Below are 22642 nucleotides of genomic sequence, written 5' to 3'. Positions count from 1 at the left end.
CATAGGCTGTCCCGGGCCTCACTGCCTTCTCCAAGAATGCTGGTCCTGGGACCTCCTGTGCAGAGCGCATCGCATCAGCATTCTCACTTAAATCAACTATGACTTGAAGGTAGAGCTTGCTAGCTCCACGAAGGTTTGTATTCATGCACCTAAAACAGCTGGTAATGGCTGGGTTTTGTTTTTCAAGGAGTCCAAACACATCAGGGGTTAAATAAGCTGCTTCTCTCTCCACTGTTTATTATTAATGTACAAAATATACAAAACCAAAAGAAAAAATACTCATCCTCAAATCCATTGTGGCTCTAACCCAAGACCTTGCACAAAACCCAACCAATCCACTGTTTTCATAGAAAACAACTGATACGAGACGGGTGAAAGAGAGGGCTGTGTAAGGGCCAGTGTGTTGTTGAATGCACCCAGGACGGTGCCCGATGGGGACTCGGAAGTGGCCTCACTCCAAGGTTCCAGGTGGGGACAGGAAGCGTGTGCACTCCCAAGGCGGTGCATGTAGTGTGACTGTTGGGCCCGGGGTGCCGGGCTTCAGTTCATGCACAGCCGGTCTCCCTGAAGTGTCTGCTTCCAGCAGGAGCTGTGTGTGCAGGGTAGACTGCCACCAGCCGCCGCGATGCAGATGCAGCCGCAGTGCTCACAGAAGGCTGCCTAGTCTGACCTCGCTGAGAAGGGCTCAGGATGTGTCCAGCCGGTGTGCAGTGGGAGCCCTCTCAGCGGAGTGGGATAGCCGATATCCCCTTTTAGCATCTCCCCACCCCGAGGAATGGCGGTCTTGGCTGGGATGGTTGGGAGGGCAGGTGATCCCACGTCAGAACTCCGTGCACGGGGAGGGCTGGCACAGTCAGGTGCCCTCGGGCATGAGAGGTAAGGCTGGAAAGGAGCTGGGCTTCCAGGGCGTCTCCTCGGAAAGTGAAGCCAGCCGTCTCCGAGCCTCCTCTTCGCAGACAGGGCAGAGCGGGTCTCACCCTCCCGCCTGGAGGAGTGTGTACACGGGGTGCACCAGTGATCAGAAACCCCAGGACTGAGCAGGGGGTACTGAGGAGGCCGGCTCCTCCTCAGCTGGGGATGGGACAGACGGGCCTCACAGAAGCCATAACAGTGTGGGGGGCAGGCGGGTCCTCAGGGCAGGGGGGGCCCGTTGACCCCAGGGTGGTAGAAGGCACAGCTGTCCTCATAGCGGCAGTTGCCCTTCATCATAAAGTGTCGGCAGACGGGGCGGTTGGACATGTCTGAAAAGAGGGTGGGCGGTTAGGGAGGAGACGCTAGGGCATCACCACCCTCGCCACCTCCACAGCCACGGAGCCAGAGAACTTTCAGAGAGTGCCCGGGGTGTGGGGAAGGGCTGGGGTAGGAACAGCCACAGGCTGGGACAGGCGGCCTCAGGTTCAGCCTAGCACCCCGGGTAGTGACACTCCCAGTGATACAGGGGCGGGGCTCATCCTCACCTCCTCCATGGCTGTGGCCGCCATCGTGCCCTCGGTGGCCCCCTCCTCCGTGGCCAGGGCCATTATGGCCACGGTGCTCATGAGGAGGTGGTCCTCGATGATCATGGCCTCGGTGACCAGGGACATCATGAGGCCGGTGGCCGTGGGGTCCCCCATGTCCAGGACCTTCGTGGGGGCGATGTCCGCCATTTCCACCCATGCTCCCACCAGGACCTTCATGAGGACGATGGCCGCTGCCACTGCCCATGCCCCCACCAGGGCCTTCGTGGGGACGGTGTCCTCCACCCATGCCCCCACCAGGGCCCCCTCGTCCGTTTGGGGGTCCTCCTCCAGAGCGACCTCCTCTGGCTCCTCGAAATGGAGGAGGAGGGGGAGGAGGTTCATTTCCCCCTCGACCACCACGACCTCTATGGTATGGTCCAGGTCCAGGTCCAGGTCCAGGTCCCCCCCGCATCGGGCCACCCCGCATGGGGTCAGCAGGGCCATCCCAGAAGGGATCACCACCCCGGGGAGGGGGTGGGGGACCCAGGAGACGTGGACCCACTGGCCCCCCGGGGCCTCCAGGGCCTCCATGGGGACCTGTTAGGAAAAAAAAGGAGACAATGTTACACTCAGAGACTGCTCCCTCCCACCCTAAGCCATCTCCCCCCCACCCTACGCCACCTCCCTGCTCCTTCTGGTCAATCCTACACTATTACCAGACCACAGGTTAGCAGATAAGCCCATTATTCCAACACCGTAGTCACCGCCTACCTGGCATAGGTCCCCCAGGGCCAGGGGGGAAGTGCTGCATTCCCTTGGGGCCCCCAGGGCCTCCTTGTGGGAAACCATTGGCTATTGGGCCGGGGCCTAAGAGTCCATGTGGCACTGTTAATGAAAAGAGTCCAATAGTCAGCAAGAGGCTTCTAGCAGAGTGACATCCTTCCCACTTACGTGTGCCCCAGGGATCCCTGAAGACCAGCTGGCAGGGTCTAATCTCCATCCCATCCCCACGTCTGACCACCGACTGCATGCAGCCCAGCCCTGGCTGGCCCTGACCTTACCCAGCATCTGCTTGATCTTGTCTGAGTAGTCTGGTTGCTTCAGCAGTTCCTCTGAGGGGTGACTATTTGGGCTACCCTAGAGAGCAACAGTCCTCATCAGCAAAGAAAGGGAGAGCCCAGAGGAGGGACGCAGGAAGAGGAGGAGGACTGGGGTACGGGGAGGGGCGTGGCCAACAAAGCAGAAACGAGGATGAGGGCTCATACCATGATGGAGGTGAGGATCTCCTGGACACTGATGCCTCCTCCTCCAGGGCCCTGGGGGCTCTTCCCAGCACCCATGCTTCCCATAAGATTGGCCAGAACAGGAGGCAACTTGGAGCCACCTGCCCCATCAGGTGAGCCACCGGCCTCCCCAGGCTCCAGGGTCTCAACATATGGAGTCTCATCCATGGAACATTCCTGAGAGCAGAGCAGAGCAGTGAGGACACCACGGAATGAAGGGGAGTCACGCCCAAAGCTGCATCAGCATCCATCACAGCCCCGTCGTCACTTCACACTCACCTCGTCCAGGGGGATGAGCTTCGGGGGGACGGGCTCGTAGGGTTCAGGATCTGGCTCATGAGGGCTAGCATGAGTGCGGGGGGGAAGCAAAAAAAAGAATGATGGTCAAATTATTGATCCAGGCCCTCGAATTTCTTCCTAACCTGCACACTCTCCGTAATCAACCCAGGGCAGGCACCCCATTCCGCTCACCTTTCCTTGTTCAGGAAGAGCTCCTGAAGGATTCCTTTCTCTCGCTCAGCCTGGATGTACCGCTCCTGGCTGTTGCTTCCAGGGGTGACAAGAGGTGAGGGCAGAACCAGGGGCCGGGGGCACACCCACGGCACCTTCTCCTCCATGTTGTCATGGCTCAGACGCCGGGCCGTCTCAAATGCATGTCTGTCTGACAGTATCTCTCGCTTAGCTGCCTCGCCAAAGTCCTTGATCTTATTCACATTTACTATTGGCAAGGAGGAAAAAAGCAAGAGGAAGAGTAAGCACAACCAGCCCTTTGAAACGCTCTGTGCCCGCCTATTAGATAGTCAACTCGACTTCTAACCTCGTTCAGTTTCATCCAGTTCAAAATAGAAGTATTCCCTCAGCTTGCCCTCCTCAGGCCACGTCACCGTCTTCCTCTTCCTGCCTTTCCGCGTCAGCTGGCTGGGATCGCCAGGACTCTCCACTGGTTTTGCATCCAGAGCTCCTGGCTCCAAAGAGGCTGTAAGCAGGAGAGGTTTCAGATGCAGGTCCTTCCCCTTGGGAAACCCCCCAGCCTGGCCCAGCCACTGGACTGACCTGCGTCCAGCAGCTCTGGGACCTCCACAGGGGGAACTGGGGTCCCTGGACGGTCGGTGTCCATAGCCTCAGGAGGTGCTGGCTCTGGGGAAGAAGGTTTGGCTGTGCTTGGCTCGGTGCTTGTTTTCCCTTCAAATGGGCTTGGCTATTGTGAAAGGAAAAGAAGTTAATGAGCTGACAGAAAAGGTAAGGTCAAGGCAAGGCATTAGTGCGGGGTCTGGGGCAGTACCCCCAACAGTTCATATAAACGAAGATCTATGTCAAACACTGCCCACCGTCACCAGTCTGCATCAGACAAACTCCTTTTGCCCTCCCCAACTCCGAGCTGCAGGGTCCTTCTTTTTTTTAAAGTGTTTTTATTGATTTTAAGTATGTTTTTTTATTGATTTTTTACAGAAAGGGAGAGGGATAGAAACATTGATGAGAGAAACATCGATCAGCTGCCTCCTGCACACCCCCTACTGGGGATGTGCCCACGACCAAGGTACATGCCCTTGACCAGAATCGAACCTGGGACCCTTTAGTCCGCAGGCCGATGCTCTATGCACTTAGCCAAACCGGTTAGGACTGTTTTTATTGATTTTAGAGAGAAACATCGATCATCTGCTTCCTGCACACCCCCTACTAGGGACTGAGCCCACAACAAGGTGCCCTGACCAGGAATCGAACCAGCCACCACTGGGTGCATGGGACTACCACCTGAGCCACACTGGCCAGGGCTCCGGGCCCTTCCTTTGACTTTACCTTTACATCCTGCCACGCCTACCACCCAGGGCCCATACCTTGGCAGCTGTAGGCGACAGCACCTTCTTCTTCTTCTTAATTTTGATGCCTGGAACAGGGGCTGAGTTGAGCGCATCCAGGAAGCCCAGGCCCTCCATAGCTACAAAAGGAAGAAGCATAAATGGAACCATCATACCTCCTTTACTATCCTATTCCTACAGAACCAGTCTGGGCAGTAAAGTGGGTCTGGGCAGACCCTGCCTCAACCTGGGACACAGTTAGCTCAAGGTGGCCAGGAAGCATATGGACCGGAAATTCCTGACATTATACTCTATTTTTTAAAATATATATCTTTATTACTCATTTCAGAGAGGGAGAGAAAGAGAGATAGAAACATCAATGATGAGAGAGAATCACTGATCGGCTGCCTCCTGCACACCCCACACTGGGAAATGAACCGTGACCTCCTGCTTCATAGGTCGACACTCAACCACTGAGCCACGCCAGCCGGGCTATTCTCTTCCTATTAAAGGTAGGCAAAGCCGTGGTTTTGGATATGAACTAGAGTTCCGGCACCTGACAGAGCCAGCCCTGTGGACATGACAGATCACCCTGCCAGCTGGGAGTGCCCCTAACACAGTGATGGCGAACCTATGACACGTGTGTCAGAGGTGACACGCGAACTCATTTTTTTGGTTGATTTTTCTTTGTTAAATGGCATTTAAATATATAAAATAAATATCAAAAACTTAAGTCTTTGTCTTACTATGGTTGCAAATATAAAAAAATTTCTATATGTGACACGGCACCAGAGTTAAGGTTTTTCAAAATGCTGACACGCCGAGCTCAAAAGGTTCACCATCCCTGCCCTAACCAGTCAGTGAAGAGCACACCTCCCACCTCATCTCTCAGGTCACTAAGTAACCCTATGAAACAAGCTTCAGAGGTGCAAAAATTAAAGGGCACCAAGAAATCAAAGGAAAATGGAACATTAAAGAGAAGGACCTCCCCCGCCCCCATGCACCCCATGAAGAGTTTGCCCCCACATTCAATCCATTCTGACTCACGCTGTGGCGGGATGATCTTCACTTTGATCTCTTTGGTAGCATTGGGTGTTGTGTTGAGTGGCTTGTACTTCTTCTCTGCATGGGGAGCTGTGTCTCCTGGGGCAGCTGCTGAGCTGTTAGAAGAGGAACTGTCAGGAACACTGCCCTTCTTTCTGAGGCCACCCTCAGACCCAACCCACTCAGAAGTCCAGCACAGTCCCTACCTCTGACGCTTGAGGGGAATGGGCTTAAGGTTGTATTTGTCAGAAACCATCACTGCACTGGCATTCTTCTTCACAGGCACCAAAGATGGGGTCTCCAGCTCTAATCCTGGGGAAGAGACATGGGGTGGGGTTGAATTCCCACCCACCCTCTTGACTTCTTTTGTTGTTAAAGATTTTTAGTTGATTTTTAGAGAGAGGAAGGGAGAGGAAAAGAGAGAAACATCAATGTGAGAGCAACACATCGATCATGCCCCCTACTGGGGGATCCATCCCACAACCTGGGCATGTGCCCTGACCGGAAATCAAACCGGTGACCTTTTGGTGCACAGGACAATACCCAACGAGCCACACTGGCCAGGGCCACCTTCTTGACTTTTCCTCTCGGTTCATCCAGCTTTGTAGAATCCCCTGAGCTTCTCCTGAGAGTCTTCCTCTTTTCCCACATCATAATCCAGCAATTCCACCAGAAGGCCCTGGGTGTGCACATGCCCACAGACCCTCCCCCTGGGGCCTGCCAGCAGCCTCACCAGTGGAGCGGAACTTGGCATGACTGGGCGCTGTGGTTCGAAGAGACTTAGGCTTCTCCTTCTTCTTCTCTGGGGCCTCCTCAGCCCGGGGCTCAGCCTTCACCTCGGTTAAAGGTCGCTCAGGGGGCGTGGTTCGACCCTTTCCCTCTTCTTTTCGCTTTTTCTTATCTTTTTCTGCTGTGGAAAAACAAAGTAAAAGATTTTATTGAGATCAAAGAGAAAGACTGTCAGGTAGCAGTGAAGCAGGCTAAAGACACTGGAGGCCACATCCCATGGGAGATAAATCAATACGGGGACAAAGGACCTGGGAGCTCACCAGCAGGCTGGGCACTGCTCTGGGAGCGGATGACAGCCATCCAGTCGCTGACGAGGACGGAGGCCAACTTCCGGAGCTCTGAGGGGACAGAAAGAGGAAATGCCTAAATAACTTAAAATGTTATCTGTCCAGTAACAAAAAATAGAGATATCTGAACATTTATTATATTATAAAAACTACATCACTGCTTCATATATACAGGGTGGGCAAACATAGGTTTACAGTTGTGAGTACATGAAAGTTTATTCTTTTATTATTTACTTATTATTATTATTATTTTATTATATTTTTTATTTTTTTTATTATTTACTTTTTATTGTATTATTTATAAACCTTTTACCCACCCCTATATATTTCCTGTAATTGTTACAACTTGAAAATTTTTTTTTAAAGAATGGTGTATTGCCTGACTGGCGTGGCTCAGTGGTTGATCATCAACCTATGAACCAGGAGGTCAGGGCACATGACTGGGTTGCAGGCTCAATCCCCAAGTACGGGGGGGCGTGCAGGAGGCAGCCAACCAATGATTATCATTATTGATGTTTCTATCTATCTCCCCCTCAATACATTATTACTTTTAAAAATATATTTTTATTGATTTCAGAGAGGATGGGAGAAGAAAAAAATATTGATATGAGATCGTAACATTGACTCACCTCAATAGAAGCATAGAGATTAGTCACAAAATTAGGAAGTGGCAGAATGAATATATATATATATATATATATATATATATATATATATATATATATATATATTCTCTTCCCTTTCTGTTAAAATTAGAGAAAGGAGCCCTAGCCAGTTTGGCACATGGATAAAGAGTCGGCCCTCAGACTGAAGGGTTGCAGGTTCCATTCCAGTCAAGGGCACGTACCTCAGTTGCAGGCTTGATCCCCGGCTCTGGTCAGGGAGCGTGTAGGAGGCAACCAATTGATGTCTCTCTTTCACATCGATGTTTCTCTGCCCTCCTCCACCCACTCTCTCTCTAAAAAAAGAGAAATCAATAGAAAAAATATCCTCAAGTGAGGATTAACTAAAAAAAACCCAGAAACTAAAATCAGGAGAAAGGTAGCAGAGTTCAAGTATCTGAAGGGCCACTAGCTTCTAAAATGAACAGCATTGTTTGTGTTGTCCTGAAGGTGAACTTAATGCAAAGGACGCTAACTTAGCTTCATCTTACAAAAGACTTTCTAGGCAACCTTTTTAGGAAATCAATTAAGTATATCAAGGATGAAAAAAGAGCTGAAAAACAGACCAATTTAGGTTTGCGGTTTATCTAAAGAAAAAAGAGGTCAGAGAATTTTAAAGAATAGAATTTGTTGCTCTTTCTTTTTGTACTTGGCAAATAACATCTCTTATCTATGGCATCTCTCTTCCTGACAACATTTCCACTTTTGGACTCATTTAATAATGAGACTGTCATATTAACATGAAAACCTAACTTTTCAAAATAGTCACACACTGGCAATTTCTATACCTAAGGCAAGCTGAATCCCAATGTATTCCCAATGCAGGAAACCCCTAAAACCTTTTCAGAGCAATTGAGAGTATGGTCCAATGAGACTTCACTATAGTCAATAAGTACTAATTTCTGTATCCAAAGGAAGTATAAGAATAATTAAATCTATATTCAAAGAAGGCAGAAATATTTAGCCAGCCTCGTACACCTATGGACGAGGACAATGGGTGGGGGGTATAAGGATCCCAAGAAAACAGGGACAATATATCTGACAGAGAAGGAACAACAGATGTGCAATGACTTAATGGGCTTTCTGGGATTATATATTATGCTATAAATTATTATTACAGACTAGAGGCCTGGTGCACAAAATTCAAGTACTCAGTGGGAGGGGGGTCCCTCAGCCCGGCCTGCACGCTCTTGCAGTCCGGGAGCCCTTGGGGGATATCCGACTGCTGGTTTAGGAGTGGGCCTAAGCCGGCAGTCGGACATCCTTAGCGCTGCCATGGAGGCAGGAAAGGCTCCTGCCACCGCTGCTGCGCTTACCAGCCATGAGCCCAGCTCAGGGCTTCTGGCTGAGTGGTGCTCCCCCTGTGGGAGTGCACTGAACACCAGGGGGAGCTCCTGCATTGAGCGTCTGCCCCCTGGTGGTCAGTGTGCATCATAGCAACTGGTTGTTCTGCCATTTGGTTGATTTGCATATTAGCCTTTTATTATATAGGTTACTCTGACATGTCACAAAGATATTGAAGTATCTAAAAGGACCTAAAAACTGGGAATTAATACAACTAAAATAATTGAAAGGTAGGGGCCCTGGCCAGTCTGGGTCAGTTGGCTGAGCATCAAAAGGTCACTGGCTTGGGGGTACAACCAAGATGGCGACATAGTAAACAACTGAACTTGCTGCCGCGCACAACCACATTGAAACTACAACTAAAAGACAAAACGAATATCATCCAGAACCACGGGAAGGCTGGTTGAGTAGAAATTCTACAACTAGAAGGAAAGAGAAAAATGTATTGAAGCGGGTAGGAGGTGCAGAGGTGTGGAAGTGTGGAGGTACACAGGTGTGCGAAAGGGGGTGGCAGCTGTGTACGCTGTTGTCTTTTTCAACCGGGAGGGAGATACAAGTTCCCGACTGCTCTGAACTCCAGTTCCAAGTGAGAATTTGGGGACCCAGACTCATATGGAGAGAAACTAGACTGTCTGGCATCCGGCCGGAACACGAGGGTGGCTTACTCGCAGAGGTGCTTGCAGCGGTCATTATTCCTGCACGGGCCCGTGAGACACAGAGAACCAGGGACCTATCTGGGGGAGGGCTGATGGCCAACCATTGCTGTTAGCACGGCGCCGTGATTCCCTGAGACCACGACCCACCCAATTTACAACCCTACCCAAGCTGTGCGCAGAGGCTTTTGCATACTAATGGCCAGGCCTTTCTCCACCTAAAAACCTGTCAAACTGTAGCTGGCTCAGAGAACCCCAGAGCTTCCAAAAGAAGGCCTAAGGCTCGTCAGCAGCCTGCATTACTTCACAGCTGCGTCTCATCTGGGCACCTCCAAACCCCAAACAAAGAGGAGGAATCTGCAGATCTCTCTGTAGCTCCTGCTGGGTGGCCTCAGGCAGTGGCTGACTTTGCACATCCTTGAAGATCCAAGAGCCAGTCTACCCAGTGGTCAGAGTGGGACCATCCAGATTACAACTCTCAGATCCATAAGAGACACACTCAGGGGGCAGACTCAGTGAGCGCCAAAGCCCCACTGAAGCAAGTCTTGCCCCATAAGGGTGTCTCCAGCACAGAAGTTCTCCCACTGCAGACACAGCTGGTCCTCACAGCCAAATGGCCTGGAGGTCAATTCCTCCCAGTGATACCAACAGCAATCAAGGCTTGACTACAACAAGACTGTCACACAGCCCACAAAGGGGTGCACCAAGAGTATCCAACTCAGGTAATTAGGGAGGCTGAGCCACTGGGCCCTATAGGACACCTAGCACACAAAGCCACTCTATCAACACAGGGAAGCAGCCAAAATGCAGAGACAAAGAAACAGGTCACAAATGACAGAAATGGAGGAAAGCAAACTACTGGATATAGAGTTCAAAACCACGATTATAAGGCTACTCAAGAATCTTCTAGAAACCTCCGAGAAATTTAGTGAGACCCTCAAGGATATGAAAAAGGACCAATTAGAAATTAAGCATACACTGACTGAAATAAAGAATATTATACAGAGATCCAACAGCAGACTAAAGGATCCCAAGAATCAAGTCAAAGATTTGAAATACGAAGAAGAAAAAAACACCCAACCGGAAAAGCAAAAGGAAAAAAGAATACAAAAATATGAAGATAATGCAAAGAGCCTCTGGGACAGCTTCAAGCATACCAACATCCGAATTATGGGGGTGCCAGAAGAAGAGAGAGAGCAAGATATTGAAAACCTATTTGAAGAAATAATGACAGAAAACTTCCCCTACCTGGTGAAAGAAAGAGACTTACAAGTCCAGGAAGCGAAGAGAACCCCAAACAAAAGGAATCCAAAGAGGACCACACTAAGACGCATCATAATTAAAATGCCAAGGGCAAAAAACAAAGAGAGAATATTAAAAGCAGCAAGAGAAAGAAAGTCAGTTACCTACAAGGGAGCACCCATACGACTGTCCGCTGATTTCTCAACAGAAACTTTGCAGGCCAGAAGGGAGTGGCAAAAAATATTCAAAGTGATGAATAGCAAGAACCTACAACCAAGATTACTTTATCCAGCAAAGCTATCATTCAGAATTGAAGATCAGATAAAGAGCTTCTCAGACAAGAAAAAGCTAAAGGAGTTCATCACCACCAAACCAGTATTATATGAAATGCTGAAGGGTATTCTTTAAGAAGAGGAAGAAGAAGAAAAAGGTAAAGATAAAAATTATGAACAACAAAGTGACAACAAATACATATCTATCAACAAGTGAATCTAAAAATCAAGTGAATAAAAAATCTGATGAACAGAATAAATTGGTGAATAGAATAGAATCAGGGGCATAGAAAGGGAGTGGACTGACTATTCTCGGTGGGGAGTGTGGCGGGTACGGCAAGAGACTGGACAAAAATCGTACACCTATGGACGAGGACAGTGGGTGGGGGGTAAAGGCAAGGGGTGGGGTGGGAACCAGGTGGAGGGGAGCTATGGGGGGAGAAAGAGGAACAACTGTAAAAATCTGAACAATAAAGATTTATTAAAAAAAAAAAAAAAAGAAAGGTCACTAGCTCGATTATGGGTCAGAGCACATGCCTGTGCTATGGGCTAGAACCCCAGTAGGGGGTGTGCAATAAGCAACTGATCAATGTTTATCACTCTCTTCCTTCCTCTCTCTCTTGTCAATAAAAACTTATTTTTAAAAGAGGAGAGTTCAGCTGGCGTGGCTCCATAGTTGATCATTGACTTAAGAACCAGGAGGTCATGGTTCGATTTCCGTCAGGGCAATTTCTACCCAGACTCTGCCCCACCCCCAGCCTTCAACACACTATTATCTGTGTCCCTGAGCTGCCTGAATTGTACATATCCTCTTATATAATAAAAGGCTAATATGCAAATTGTCCCCTCGACCGGGAGTTCGACCAGGGGGCGGGGCCAGCTGGCCAACTGCCCACAGCTCCCCCTCAGGCTGGCCCCTTCCCCTGGCTGGCCTGGCCCTATTGGATCCCACCCATGCATGAATTTGTGCACCGGGCCTCTAGTAAGCATGTAAGTTCTTTGGTTAATCTCTTCCCGTCGCCCTTCCCCTTTCCCTCTGAGATCTGTCAGTTTGTTCCATGCTTCCATGCCTTTGGACCTACTTTATTTGTCAGTTTATTTTTTTCATTAGATTCTATATATAAGTAACATCATGTGATATTTGTCTTTCTCTGACTGGCTTATTTCACTTAGCCTAATAAATCCTTTATCTTAGAATGTGTTCCCAGTGTTTTCTCCTGTAACTAAAGGAATTTCAGAAAGGCTGGCCCAGGCCTGGATGCTCCCTCTATCCCAGGGGTGGGCAAACTTTTTGACTCGAGGGCCACAATGGGTTCTTAAACTGGACCGGAGGGCCAGAACAAAAGCATGGATGGAGTGTTTGTGTGAACTAATATAAATTCAAAGTAAGCATCATTACATAAAAGGGTACGGTCTTTTTTTTTTTTTTTTTTAGTTTTATTCATTTCAAGCGGGCCGTACCTGGCCCGCGGGCCGTAGTTTGCCCACGGCTGCTCTACACCAAAGGGCCAAAGCCTCTTTCTGAAAGGGCCTCATGCACTGCTCCCTTTAGACCAAGAGCAAACCTTACGAGGGGATCCACTCTGCTAATATCCCGCTCACTTGTGGGATACTAGGGTCTTGTGTTCCTGATTTATGCTGTGAGTAAAATCTTTGGGCCTGGAACCCTTGGGTACACACCTTTTTTTCTTTAAAAAAAAAAAAAAAAAAAAGCCTGTGATTTTCTGGAGCCAGGTTTTATCTTCAAGCCAGAACTGTATGGCCATGGCCAGGAGCTCCAAAACCCTTTGTCTTAGAAAAGAGAAGAATCTGTTGGTATGAAATATATGATATACTCCAGGAGTTGGGATTCTGCCCATGCCCTATAGGAAGGTGTCAAATGGCAGAACTATTATATTATATAGAAAAAGAGAAGACAATGACACTTTTCCCCAAAGAATTTTAAGTGTATGACTTTTGCACCATATTTTTAAAATTTTAGTTATTGACTAGAGAGAGAGAAAAACATTGATCTGTTGTTCCACTTATTTACACATTCATTGGTTGCTTCTTGTATGTGCCTGACCAGAGATCGAACCCACAATCTTGGTGTATTGGGATAACGTTCTAACCAACTGAACCATCTGGCCAGGGTGCACCAAGAGTTCTTAAGAATCAGCTTATGCCAAAACTGGTTTGGCTCAGTGGATAGAGCGTCGGCCTGCGGACTGAAAGGTCCCAGGTTCGATTCCGGTCAAGGGCATGTACCTGGGTTGTGGGCACATCCCCAGTAGGAGATGTGCAGGAGGCAGCTGATCGATGTTTCTCTCTCATCGATGTTTCTAACTCTCTATCTCTCTCCCTTCCTCTCTGTAAAAAATCAATAAAATATATTTAAAAAAAGAATCAGCTTATAATGGGGGGGATGAGGACACATTTGTAATACCTTAACTAATAATAAAAGAAAAAAAAAAAAAAGAATCAGCTTATAGCCAAGACCGGTTTGGCTCAGTGGATAGAGCGTCAGCCTGCGGACTGAAAGGTCCCCGGTTCGATTCTGGTCAAGGGCATATACCTTGGTTGCGGGCACATCCCCGGCATGTGCAGGAGGCAGCTGGTCGATGCTTCTCTCTCACTGATGTTTCTGACTATCTCTCTCCCTTCCTCTCTGTAAAAAATCAGTAAGATATATTTAAAAAAAGAATCAGCTTATAGTCCTTGGCTGGTTAGCTCAATTGGTTAGAACATCGTACTGGTACACCAAGGTTGCCGGTTCTATCCCTAGTCAGGGCACATACTAGAAACATCCAATGAATGCATAAATAAGCAGAACAACAGAACAATATTTCTCTATCTCTAAAATAAAATAAAGATTAAAAAAAAAGAATCAGCTTCTGGTTAAAGCATGGTACCTTATCTTACCCTCAATAGTAGAGAAATTAATAAATCCCATTCGAAATTGAGACCAGTAGACAGGGGACAGGGGACAGGTTAGAGCAGCGGTTCCCAACCTGTGGGTCACGACCCCTTTGGGGGTCCAATGACCCTTTCACAGGGGTCGCCTAAATACATCCTGCATATCAGATATTTACATTACGATTCATAACAGTAGCAAAATTACAGTTATGAAGCAGCAACGAAAATAATTTTATGGTTGGGGGTCCCCACAACATGAGGAACTGTATCAAAGGGTCGCGGCATCAGGAAGGTTGAGAACCAGTGGGTTAGAGGAACTAAATTTTCAAAAGGAAGAGAAAAGCAAGAGGAAGTACAAAGAGTAAGGAAGGAAGGCACAGTCCAAGGACGGGGACAGACGGGAACTAAGTGTAAGTATGGAGGAAGGCCTGGCCCCTACCTTCATCCTCACTTGACTTGCTCAGTTGCTTCACCAGTTTGGCTGTGTTGTTCTATGAGAAACGGGGAACAGCAGAAAGATAAATGCCAGGACAGTGAGGCCACTCAGAGTTAACAAGCCCCCAAAACACTCACAATCTTTTCATAGTCCCTTAACAGTGACTATGTGGGCATAGTCTTATTTAAAAACCTTTGTGGGGCCCTAGCCGGTTTGGCTCAGTGGATAGAGCGTCAGCCTGCAGAACAAAAGGGTCCTGGGTTTGAACCCGGTCAAGGGCATGTACCTTGGTTGCAGGCTCTTCCCTGGCCCTGGCCCCAGTCAGGTGTGTGCAGGAGGCAACCAATTCATGTGTTTCTCTCACATTGCTATTTCTCTGTCTTCCACTCTCCTTAAAAATAAATGGAAAAATATCCTTGGGTGAGGATTAACAAAAAAAAAGAAACACATCTTTGTGGGCATGGTTATATCCTTAGAACAATCCAGTTAGGTAGATACAATTATTCCCATTTTATAGATGAAAAAGACTGAGGCTCAGAAATATGGAGTGCCCCAAGGATACACACCATTTGAAGGAGATAAACTGAACCAAGTCTTCTGATTCCAATTTCCTATTTTTCCTACCATTCTACCTCACAGGCCCAAGATACACAGCCTCCTCAGAGTCAGTGTTAAGTTTCTCATCTGTCAGGCTCAACCAAAGAAGAGGCACTGAGGTAGGAAAGGCAGAAGGTACCTGCTTGAGATGGTCCACGGTGAGTGGTAGGTGCTGTAAGGTCAACAGAATTTGCTGCAACAGGGGAATGTTGTTGGTCGTCTTTGAATACGTCAACCAATTGTTAAGAAGCTTGTAGCCACCAACATCAATAAACCTGTAGGCAGGCAGGAGGAGAATCTGATGCCCTTCCTGGATTTTGGAAGGATCACATCCCACACTCCTCGTTCCCCACTGACAACCCAGGAACTCCGTCGCAGTCACCCAGATCCCCACTTACTTGACCAGTATTTCTGATGACTGGGTCTGCAGGAGAATGTTCAAGTAAGTGCACCGGCTCACCATCTTCCGTGCCTCCTTCATCAGGCTGTAGGAAAGGGGCAGGTTAGGAGCGGAGCAGCCACAGAGCGCCTCTTCTTCCCACAGCAAAGCCTCTAGCCTGTGAGAGCACCTGCACATCCCTGATCACTTGGGCACAGGCCTCCAGGAGGATGGGATGGATCCAGAATGAAATGAAACCCATGGGAGGATGGAAGAGAACTTGGGAGACACTGAGCCTCTGATCTGGGGGCGGTGAGCACCGCTGCTCCCCTAACACACAGGCCACATCTGATTCTGCTCGCAGGTAAAACGTCCCAACCCTCAACAACCAGCCTTTAGTGGCCTGTTCAGGACGGGCTTAGCCATTTGCTCCCCCTGGGAAACTTAAGGATCCCTGAAGGAAATGACAGTCTGGGGATGTGAAACCTGACCAACCCAAAACAGAACCAAGAATTCCATCACCTGGCTCCCTGCTTCCTTCCTTCCAAAGGGTGACTCCCTTGTGACGGTGGATATCCAAATAATCTCATTCCAATAGAGCCAGGAACCAAGGGCTCACCTTTTCCTATCACTTATTCTAAAATTACTGGATTTCAATCCTATCCCACTGACTTTCCCTTTCCTCTCCAGGAACACCTCGGCCTGTCTGCCTTAATTACAACACACAATATCCTCCACCCGCAACAAATTTGAAAAGGACAGACTCACCTGAAGATCTTGGAAATCCCATCCGCACTCTTGACTTCCCCATCTCGGTTAAGGAAGCTATCCAGGCCCTTGAGAAGCTCTTTGGGGTCTATGGGACCCGAACCCATGATCGAAGTTTCTAGGATGAGGACAAAACAAACCAACAGAATAAATGGGCGGCAAGGACAGTGCCACTATGCCCTCTAATAAATTCCATTTACACATTTGATAAAACATAGTGATGAGTTATTCAATTTATGTTCAACTACACTCACCATTTTTAAGAAAAATCAACAGAGACCATTGCCAGCACTGAGCAAACAGCCCTGGCAAGTTAAGCACGGCTACGACTAAAGGGAAGACACCCTTCTCTCCCCTCCCAGGTACAGCCTTCCTAGGACAGCTGAACTCCATTAGATAGTATAGCGCCGACACATTCCTCTAACAAAATGCTCAATTCTCAGAGGTATTTTTCCTTAATAAGTCCTGTCTCTCCTTCATTGCTGGTAAATCTGGTTTGAAAACAAAACAATACTGTGACTTGGTAAGAACTGGGCCAATCTTGGGTGTCGGGCTAAATGTGCTAAAAGTAATCGATTCCTTTTTATCTTAGCCCACAAGTGGCAGAATATGTGCTGCTTGCACCAGTCGACAATCTCGGCTAAAGTGATAGGTGACAGAGGAGAAACAAAACTTGAAAACAGAACCTTTCCTCAGGGGAGGTGTGGGTAGCTCCCAGAAATGGAGACAAATGGATGCAAAGGAAATCAAGCAGGTCCTCCTAAGCCTTAAATAGATTGTCTCTCATTAACCAAACACCGCACAGGTTTTTATTGGTTCAAAGAGCAAGGTCTGTGGTTTCAAACACAAAGATGCAAATCTGACACCCTATTCCCAACCACCTCAAAATCATATCATTATTCAAGATCTCTAAGAAAGGCCTGAAAGAATAAAGGTAGAAGCTGGGAAAATGCCATTACATTTTAAGTAGCAAGTTTAGACCAGATTAGAAAAAGAGTTAAACTGCTGATATGGGACAGAGAATTGTGAAGCAATTTCTAGGCTAGAAACCAAGTTCCAGAGAGGAAGTTGAGAATCAATATGGTTCTGATTGGTATTTTTTATCCCCAAAGCCTTGAAACACCTGAGAACCAAAAAAGAAAGCTACCTCAGTAATATCTGCATTTGGGAAATGCAGTTAACACACTGGGTGGGAAGACAGCAGGAGCAGCCCACCTCATGCACACTGCTTCTAGCGCAGCTAACAGACCAGCTCCCTGCAGCAGTGTGGGAAAATCAAGGTTCTACAAAGCAACTATATTTTGTACAGAAAGAGAAGTTTTCTTATAATGCAAATTAGTTCTCAGACAAAAAAACACACAACAATCTTAACCTTGAAGTCCTTCCAACAAAAAGGCCAGTAAATTCTGAACTGCAGAGGTCCTAACCACCTAGGTAAGAAAAGGCAGAAGCAGAGAGGAGAGGAGGCTGGTTCCTGAGATCATAAACTGTGGGCTGAAGAGGGGAAGGAGGTAAGAAATACTGAGGGGAGCAAATCTGGGTTAATTGTGCTGTGACTGCCACCCTGGGACCTCTACAAGGACAGCAGAACCTGAAGTCAGAGGGAAAAAAACACTGACGTAGCATACCAGGTAAGATTGAAGTGCTCAGGCCAAATCCACTGAACTGTGGTGGTTCTTATAGAGACAAACACAGGGATAAAGGAATTTTTCCCATGTAGTAATATACTATGTGATATATACACTATGAAGATATATAGATACAATAAAGGGAAATATAAAACAGATTTCCCATCTACTGGAGACTGAAAAAGCAATGAACAAATCTAAATAACATATTATCAGCAACAACATAAATACAATTTGACAAAAAGCCTTCAATTAAACTAACATCACTTCAAACCAGTCCTCCCTGAATATAGCCGACCCCACTTATTTGAGTCAAACCCAGAGTTGAATATACCTCACCATGGAGAACTCCCCTTTACATATTCAACTATCAGTTAAGCCAATAGGCCTGCTACCCTACTTCCTTCAGAAACTATAAAAAAGTTATCACCGGAGTTAAAATGATCCTTCACGTAAGAGGGCGGGAGACAAGAGATCAATTAGCACAGCGCTAAATTCTGTCCAGTGCCTTCTGTTTGGAATGGGACCCAGGAATTTTCCCATTCCCATTCATAAAAAGCAAGAATAGTCAAGAGAAGCTAGGAGACAAAGCAATAAAAATGTTAAATATTCACTTTTCCATTATTTTCCTCTATTATATTTTGGAAATACAATAAACAAAACTAAATTTTGTATCACAAGCACCAATCTTGTGATTAAAAGGTGAGTTTTCTCATGATAACTTTCCTACAGGAAGATTAGCTTTTACTCATTTAATATTAAGGACTCTGTGTCTGACAACCTAATTTCCCTCTTTTGAATTCAGTACATTTTGAAAGAAGTCCAAGATATTCAAGTGGAAAGGAATAAAGAACCTACATTCTTGGCACAGGCCTCCAGTAGAAAAGGCAATGAGCTGACCAAGGGCGGAGCCGTGACCAAGGGTCATCACATTACCTAGTCATATGGAGACTGCAATGGAAGCTTGAGTAAGTTTCCTGGAACCAAAAGTAAGCCAGCACATGATAAACTTTAATTTCCGTGCAGGCAGTACAGAAAGTGGCGGGAAGCACGCCCTGGCCTATCTCCACCTGGTCCTCTGCTGGGCTTTTCTTATGGAGGACGCTGCGGGCAGAGACCTCCACAGGGATACAGGCACTGGGGAGAGGTCTGCTGTTCTTACCAGAGATACAGTTTAAAAGTCCAGAAGTAACACCAATTCCTGCCTCCAAAATGAGGTATACTTGAGGGTTATTTCATTACATAGGGTGAAAAATGTTTAGCTTGGCTGTTATTCCATTCCCATCACCAATAAAACAGAACTTGATTGGTTCAGGACAAAAATTCTACACAAGTCAAGTCCTTTTTAAAACAACCACAATACTCTTCCCAGCAAAGGAGGAAGGCCTTTCCCTTAACTTGGAGGCTTGAGCATTTTTGGAAATGAAAATACTTTGTACTTAATCCCTTACATTCCCCTTCCCTTTGGTGTTTGAGGCATGACAGCATGACTCAACACTGGACTCAATGTCTCTGGCGATTCCCAAGGTTGTACCTTTTTCCTAAGTAGTAAGCCCCTGTACCTCAGTCATTTTGAAAACCTGGGTACAGGAGCTCACCAAAAGCTTATTCATAAAATCACCACCCTACCCCATCCCCACAGGAACTGATTCCAGAATAGAACTTTGGCCACAATCTACAAGGATCAGGTTCTCTGGAAGGATGTGGCTCTCTAGAAGGCTTTGTTTCCCATCTCCCATGTTAATGAAGATTTTATTCATCTCCTGCTCACTAGAGATCAGGAACCCCAGTGGCAAATGTTCAGCTCCCAAGGAAGGTATGCTGCAGAGGCATATGGCAAACTGCTTAAAAGATAAAAAAACTTGTGGTCAATAGACATGTGGAAGACACATCCCTCCCATCCACTCCAGAAGTTTAATAATTTGGGAATTCACACCCAGTAGAAAATTAGCCCTGAAGTCTCACCCAAGTCACCATGGCAGTTGTACAAAATGACTTTCCAGTTCTGCCTAGAACCATGATTCAATGTAGGACTTTAAAAAAGTAAAAGTATATGGAGAGATTGATAAAGATTTGACTTTGAAAAAGTAGAAGGAACAGGACACCAACTACCAACCTCAGGGCATGGTTTTTCAATATGCACCAATTGCTATAGCACTGCATGAGTTGAAAACGAAGACATTATTCTCCCATTTTAAGGAATTTCTTTTACAAAGTAAGGAAAGAAATTTTAAAAAGGTGGCTCTTGGGAATAAAAGAAATGAGGCTGTGAAATGTAATACCAGAAAGGTTTTGCTTACCAGAAACCGTAGCTTGCATCCCCCTGCCTTGAGTTTACAACTGCCGCCTCCTTCCCTAAGAGTCACTTCTCATCCCAGTACCAACGTACAGGAGCTAAGCGACTGGAGAACCCGATACAGCGCTGAACATGCAGCCCCGGCGGAGGGGGCATGAGTGATGGAGCAGAAATGCTGCAAGGCCCCCTCCCCCGGATGCTCGTTATACCAGGCGACCCGACGCAGGAGCCCAAGGACCGGGCCTGCGCAGCAGTGGCGTGGCTGCCATCCGGCCCCATCTGCCTGTTACCTGCACAAGCCCTGCCTGTCTCCAGGCCCCCAGGCCCCCAGGCCCCCTTTCCTACCCCTGGCAACTAGGTGGGAATACTTCCAAGCAGTTGTGATGAGTAAAAGGGGAAAAGCATCAGGCTGTCAGTTAAAAAAACTAGAGCTGCCCAAGCAAATGAGCAGCTTGAAGACCTAATTCCTGTGGGCTTTCTTGCCTTTTAAAATAAAGGCTTTAACAGACAATATTCTAAAGAAAGGAAAAGGTCTGCTCCTGGCTCCGCGCCCTGGAGTGCAGAAGGCACAGGCTCGGGGGAGGGGCTGCGCCTGCACCAGCCAGGACGCCCCTCCCCGGCGCTTCCGGCGCGGCCGCGGAGCAGGAGGCAGGCGCCATCTTGTCTCGGAGCCGCAGCAGGCCCCGCCGCCGCTGGTCACAGCAGAGAACACTTTGGGGGGGGGAAACACAGTAATAATCCCATCCCAGTCCCCCATCCTGAAGTCTTTGACCTATTTTGAATAAGAGCGTTGTGAAAGGAAAAGCAATTAAAAGATTAACAATTTTATGCGGGGAAGAACTAACTCGCAATTGAGGTTCAACCTACCATCGACCACCCCGCCCTCCGAACAAAGGAGGGGGGACTTGGACCCTCAACGGACAGGGTTGAGGACAAAATGGGAGACACAACCTGCAACACTGCTTGGAAGACAAAAGGACAAGGAAAGTCGCCATATTGAAGCAGGGAAGGAAAAGAAATCCTTTAACGACACAAATCTCCTAGAAAGCTAGCATTCAAGTGCACTAAATGGCTTTAAAAATTATACTCCTGAATTCCACATTTCCCAACCTCCCCACCCTCTATTCCCATCAAAAAGTATCGTTAAAATGTTAACCTTTTGCTTTTAAATAACTTATGCAATCTCCAACAATTACAAAACATTTAAACTATTATCTTGTATGTACTGGCACTAAGATTATATTTTGTCCCTTTTTAAGTGTCTTGCAATCTTTATTTCTAGATTGCCACCTGCTTTAACCACAAATATACCCCAAGCACATTACATTAAATTGAGAGGATTTAACAATCTAAGTCACAGCCAGCTAGTCCTTGTGCCCATCTCCTTACCCTGCAATCTTTATGTACAGATTGCTTATTAATCTGGCAAATTGAAAGGCGCCCTGCTCGTCTCACACACAAAGAAGTGGGCCTCCGGAGCACAAGATCCCCCATTTTTGTATGTGAGCTCATTAACCCTTTGGAGACTGCTGCCGAGGGAGGGCACCCTCCGAACAGAGCACTTGGCGCGGGCAGTCTGGCAATGGCTGGATTGCGAAGGGTTAACCGTCAAATCCTCCCTCGCTGGCCTCCCGCCTGAAGGGCAGGGCGGGCAGGTGGCGGAGAACGAGGCTTGGAGCCAAAGGCCCCTCTTAGTGGAGATGGACCGGCTCGGTCCTTCCTCCGTTCTCTATTTTGTTCTATGGTCTCATTTCCTCCTCTCATTATTTTTGGTTTCACCAAGGGAAACGTTGATTTCTTGTTGCAAGGCTCGTTTTTCAAAATTCGACACTTACTATCCAATTTTTTTGCGACGTCAGCACCTCGGGCTCAGGGGGAAGGGGGTTAAAATTTTGGAGAAAAAAAAAATAAAACCACCAACCAGAACCCAAAACTCTATTTGGGGGGCCTCATTGGATCAAAAAGTCTTTTAAAAAAAAACAAAGGCCAACTCAGCATTCACCCCCCCCACCCAACTCCATTTAGGGAGGGGGGGGTCATAAAAAAAAGTTCTGAGTTGATTAAAAAAAATAAACGCTGGATAAGTGGACTTGGGTGGGTTTGGGGAGGGAGGGTGGTGGATTATTTTTGCAGTTATGTGGTGACGGTCCTTCGGCCACAGATTTCAAGTCCCAAGCAGCGTGGGCTGGTGGGTGGGCAAAGAAGTGGGAGAGGGCAGAAGACACAGTGGTTGGGCTGGTGGCTGCGGTTCCCCTTTCCCCCCGCTCAGGATCCTCTCAAGGGCTTAGATGTGGATGCGGCTCGTTTCTTTTTCCTGGTGGCCGGCCTGTCTTTCTCCGTGAAAATTCAAACCTGGGATAAAAAGAACACAAGGGGAGGAAGAGGTAATCAGTACGGGCTGCTTGTTAAACACACCCAGACGACCGCTTTCGCGGTCTCAAACACCTCCGTGTCCAGTCCGGAACTTTATATAAGCCGAGGCTCTTAAGGAAAGCCATGCCAAATCCGTTTCCCAGGCCAACGCTCTCAGTAAAATCTTAACCCCCAACCGACAAAACACAAGAACTTACCTCTAAACGAACCCCAGAATGGCGGCTGTCCGCGCGGGCGGAGCCTTTTATATCCGGACACCACCCAATGCGCCCAAATGTGTTAGAGCGTTTCCCTTGTCGCGAGACATTGTGCGCGAGGCGTAAATTCATTGGCTAACCCGAAAGACAACGCACTAGCTGATTGGCTATCCTTCCTTCACCTTCGCTCAGCCCACTACCCACTTCCCGTCACTCTCTGGACATTTTCCCGCCTCCTCCTGAGGAGGCGGGACGCGCGTGC

General features: G+C 47.6%; 1 protein-coding gene across 7 annotated transcripts; it reads right to left on the bottom strand.

Annotated features, from left to right (window-relative positions):
- Positions 1–200: 200 nt before the first annotated feature.
- On the bottom strand, positions 201–22461 carry PPP1R10 (protein phosphatase 1 regulatory subunit 10). Of its 7 annotated transcripts, XM_036356339.1 has the most exons (20): positions 22381–22461; positions 21646–22162; positions 15887–16004; positions 15138–15224; positions 14879–15014; positions 14146–14197; positions 6612–6689; positions 6296–6472; positions 5769–5925; positions 5566–5678; positions 4558–4658; positions 3776–3920; positions 3540–3698; positions 3194–3440; positions 3002–3065; positions 2705–2899; positions 2501–2576; positions 2211–2324; positions 1458–2036; positions 201–1241 (listed from the first exon to the last, which is right to left on the bottom strand). In XM_036356339.1, exons 3-20 carry the CDS (start codon positions 15991–15993, stop codon positions 1132–1134), a joined length of 2697 nt encoding a protein of 898 aa, XP_036212232.1. In that variant the 5' UTR covers positions 15994–16004; positions 21646–22162; positions 22381–22461; the 3' UTR covers positions 201–1131. The 7 variants fall into 7 exon arrangements, with proteins under 7 accessions (XP_036212232.1, XP_036212233.1, XP_036212234.1 ...); XM_036356340.1 differs by lacking the exons at positions 21646–22162; positions 22381–22461 and adding an exon at positions 20678–20772; XM_036356341.1 differs by lacking the exons at positions 21646–22162; positions 22381–22461 and having other exon boundaries at positions 5769–5874.
- Between the last annotated feature and the right edge of the window lie 181 nt (positions 22462–22642).

This window comes from Myotis myotis, unplaced genomic scaffold, assembly GCF_014108235.1.
Source record: "Myotis myotis isolate mMyoMyo1 unplaced genomic scaffold, mMyoMyo1.p scaffold_m19_p_26, whole genome shotgun sequence".
Taxonomy (NCBI): domain Eukaryota; kingdom Metazoa; phylum Chordata; class Mammalia; order Chiroptera; family Vespertilionidae; genus Myotis; species Myotis myotis.
This window is presented reverse-complemented; position numbering and strand designations above follow the sequence as displayed.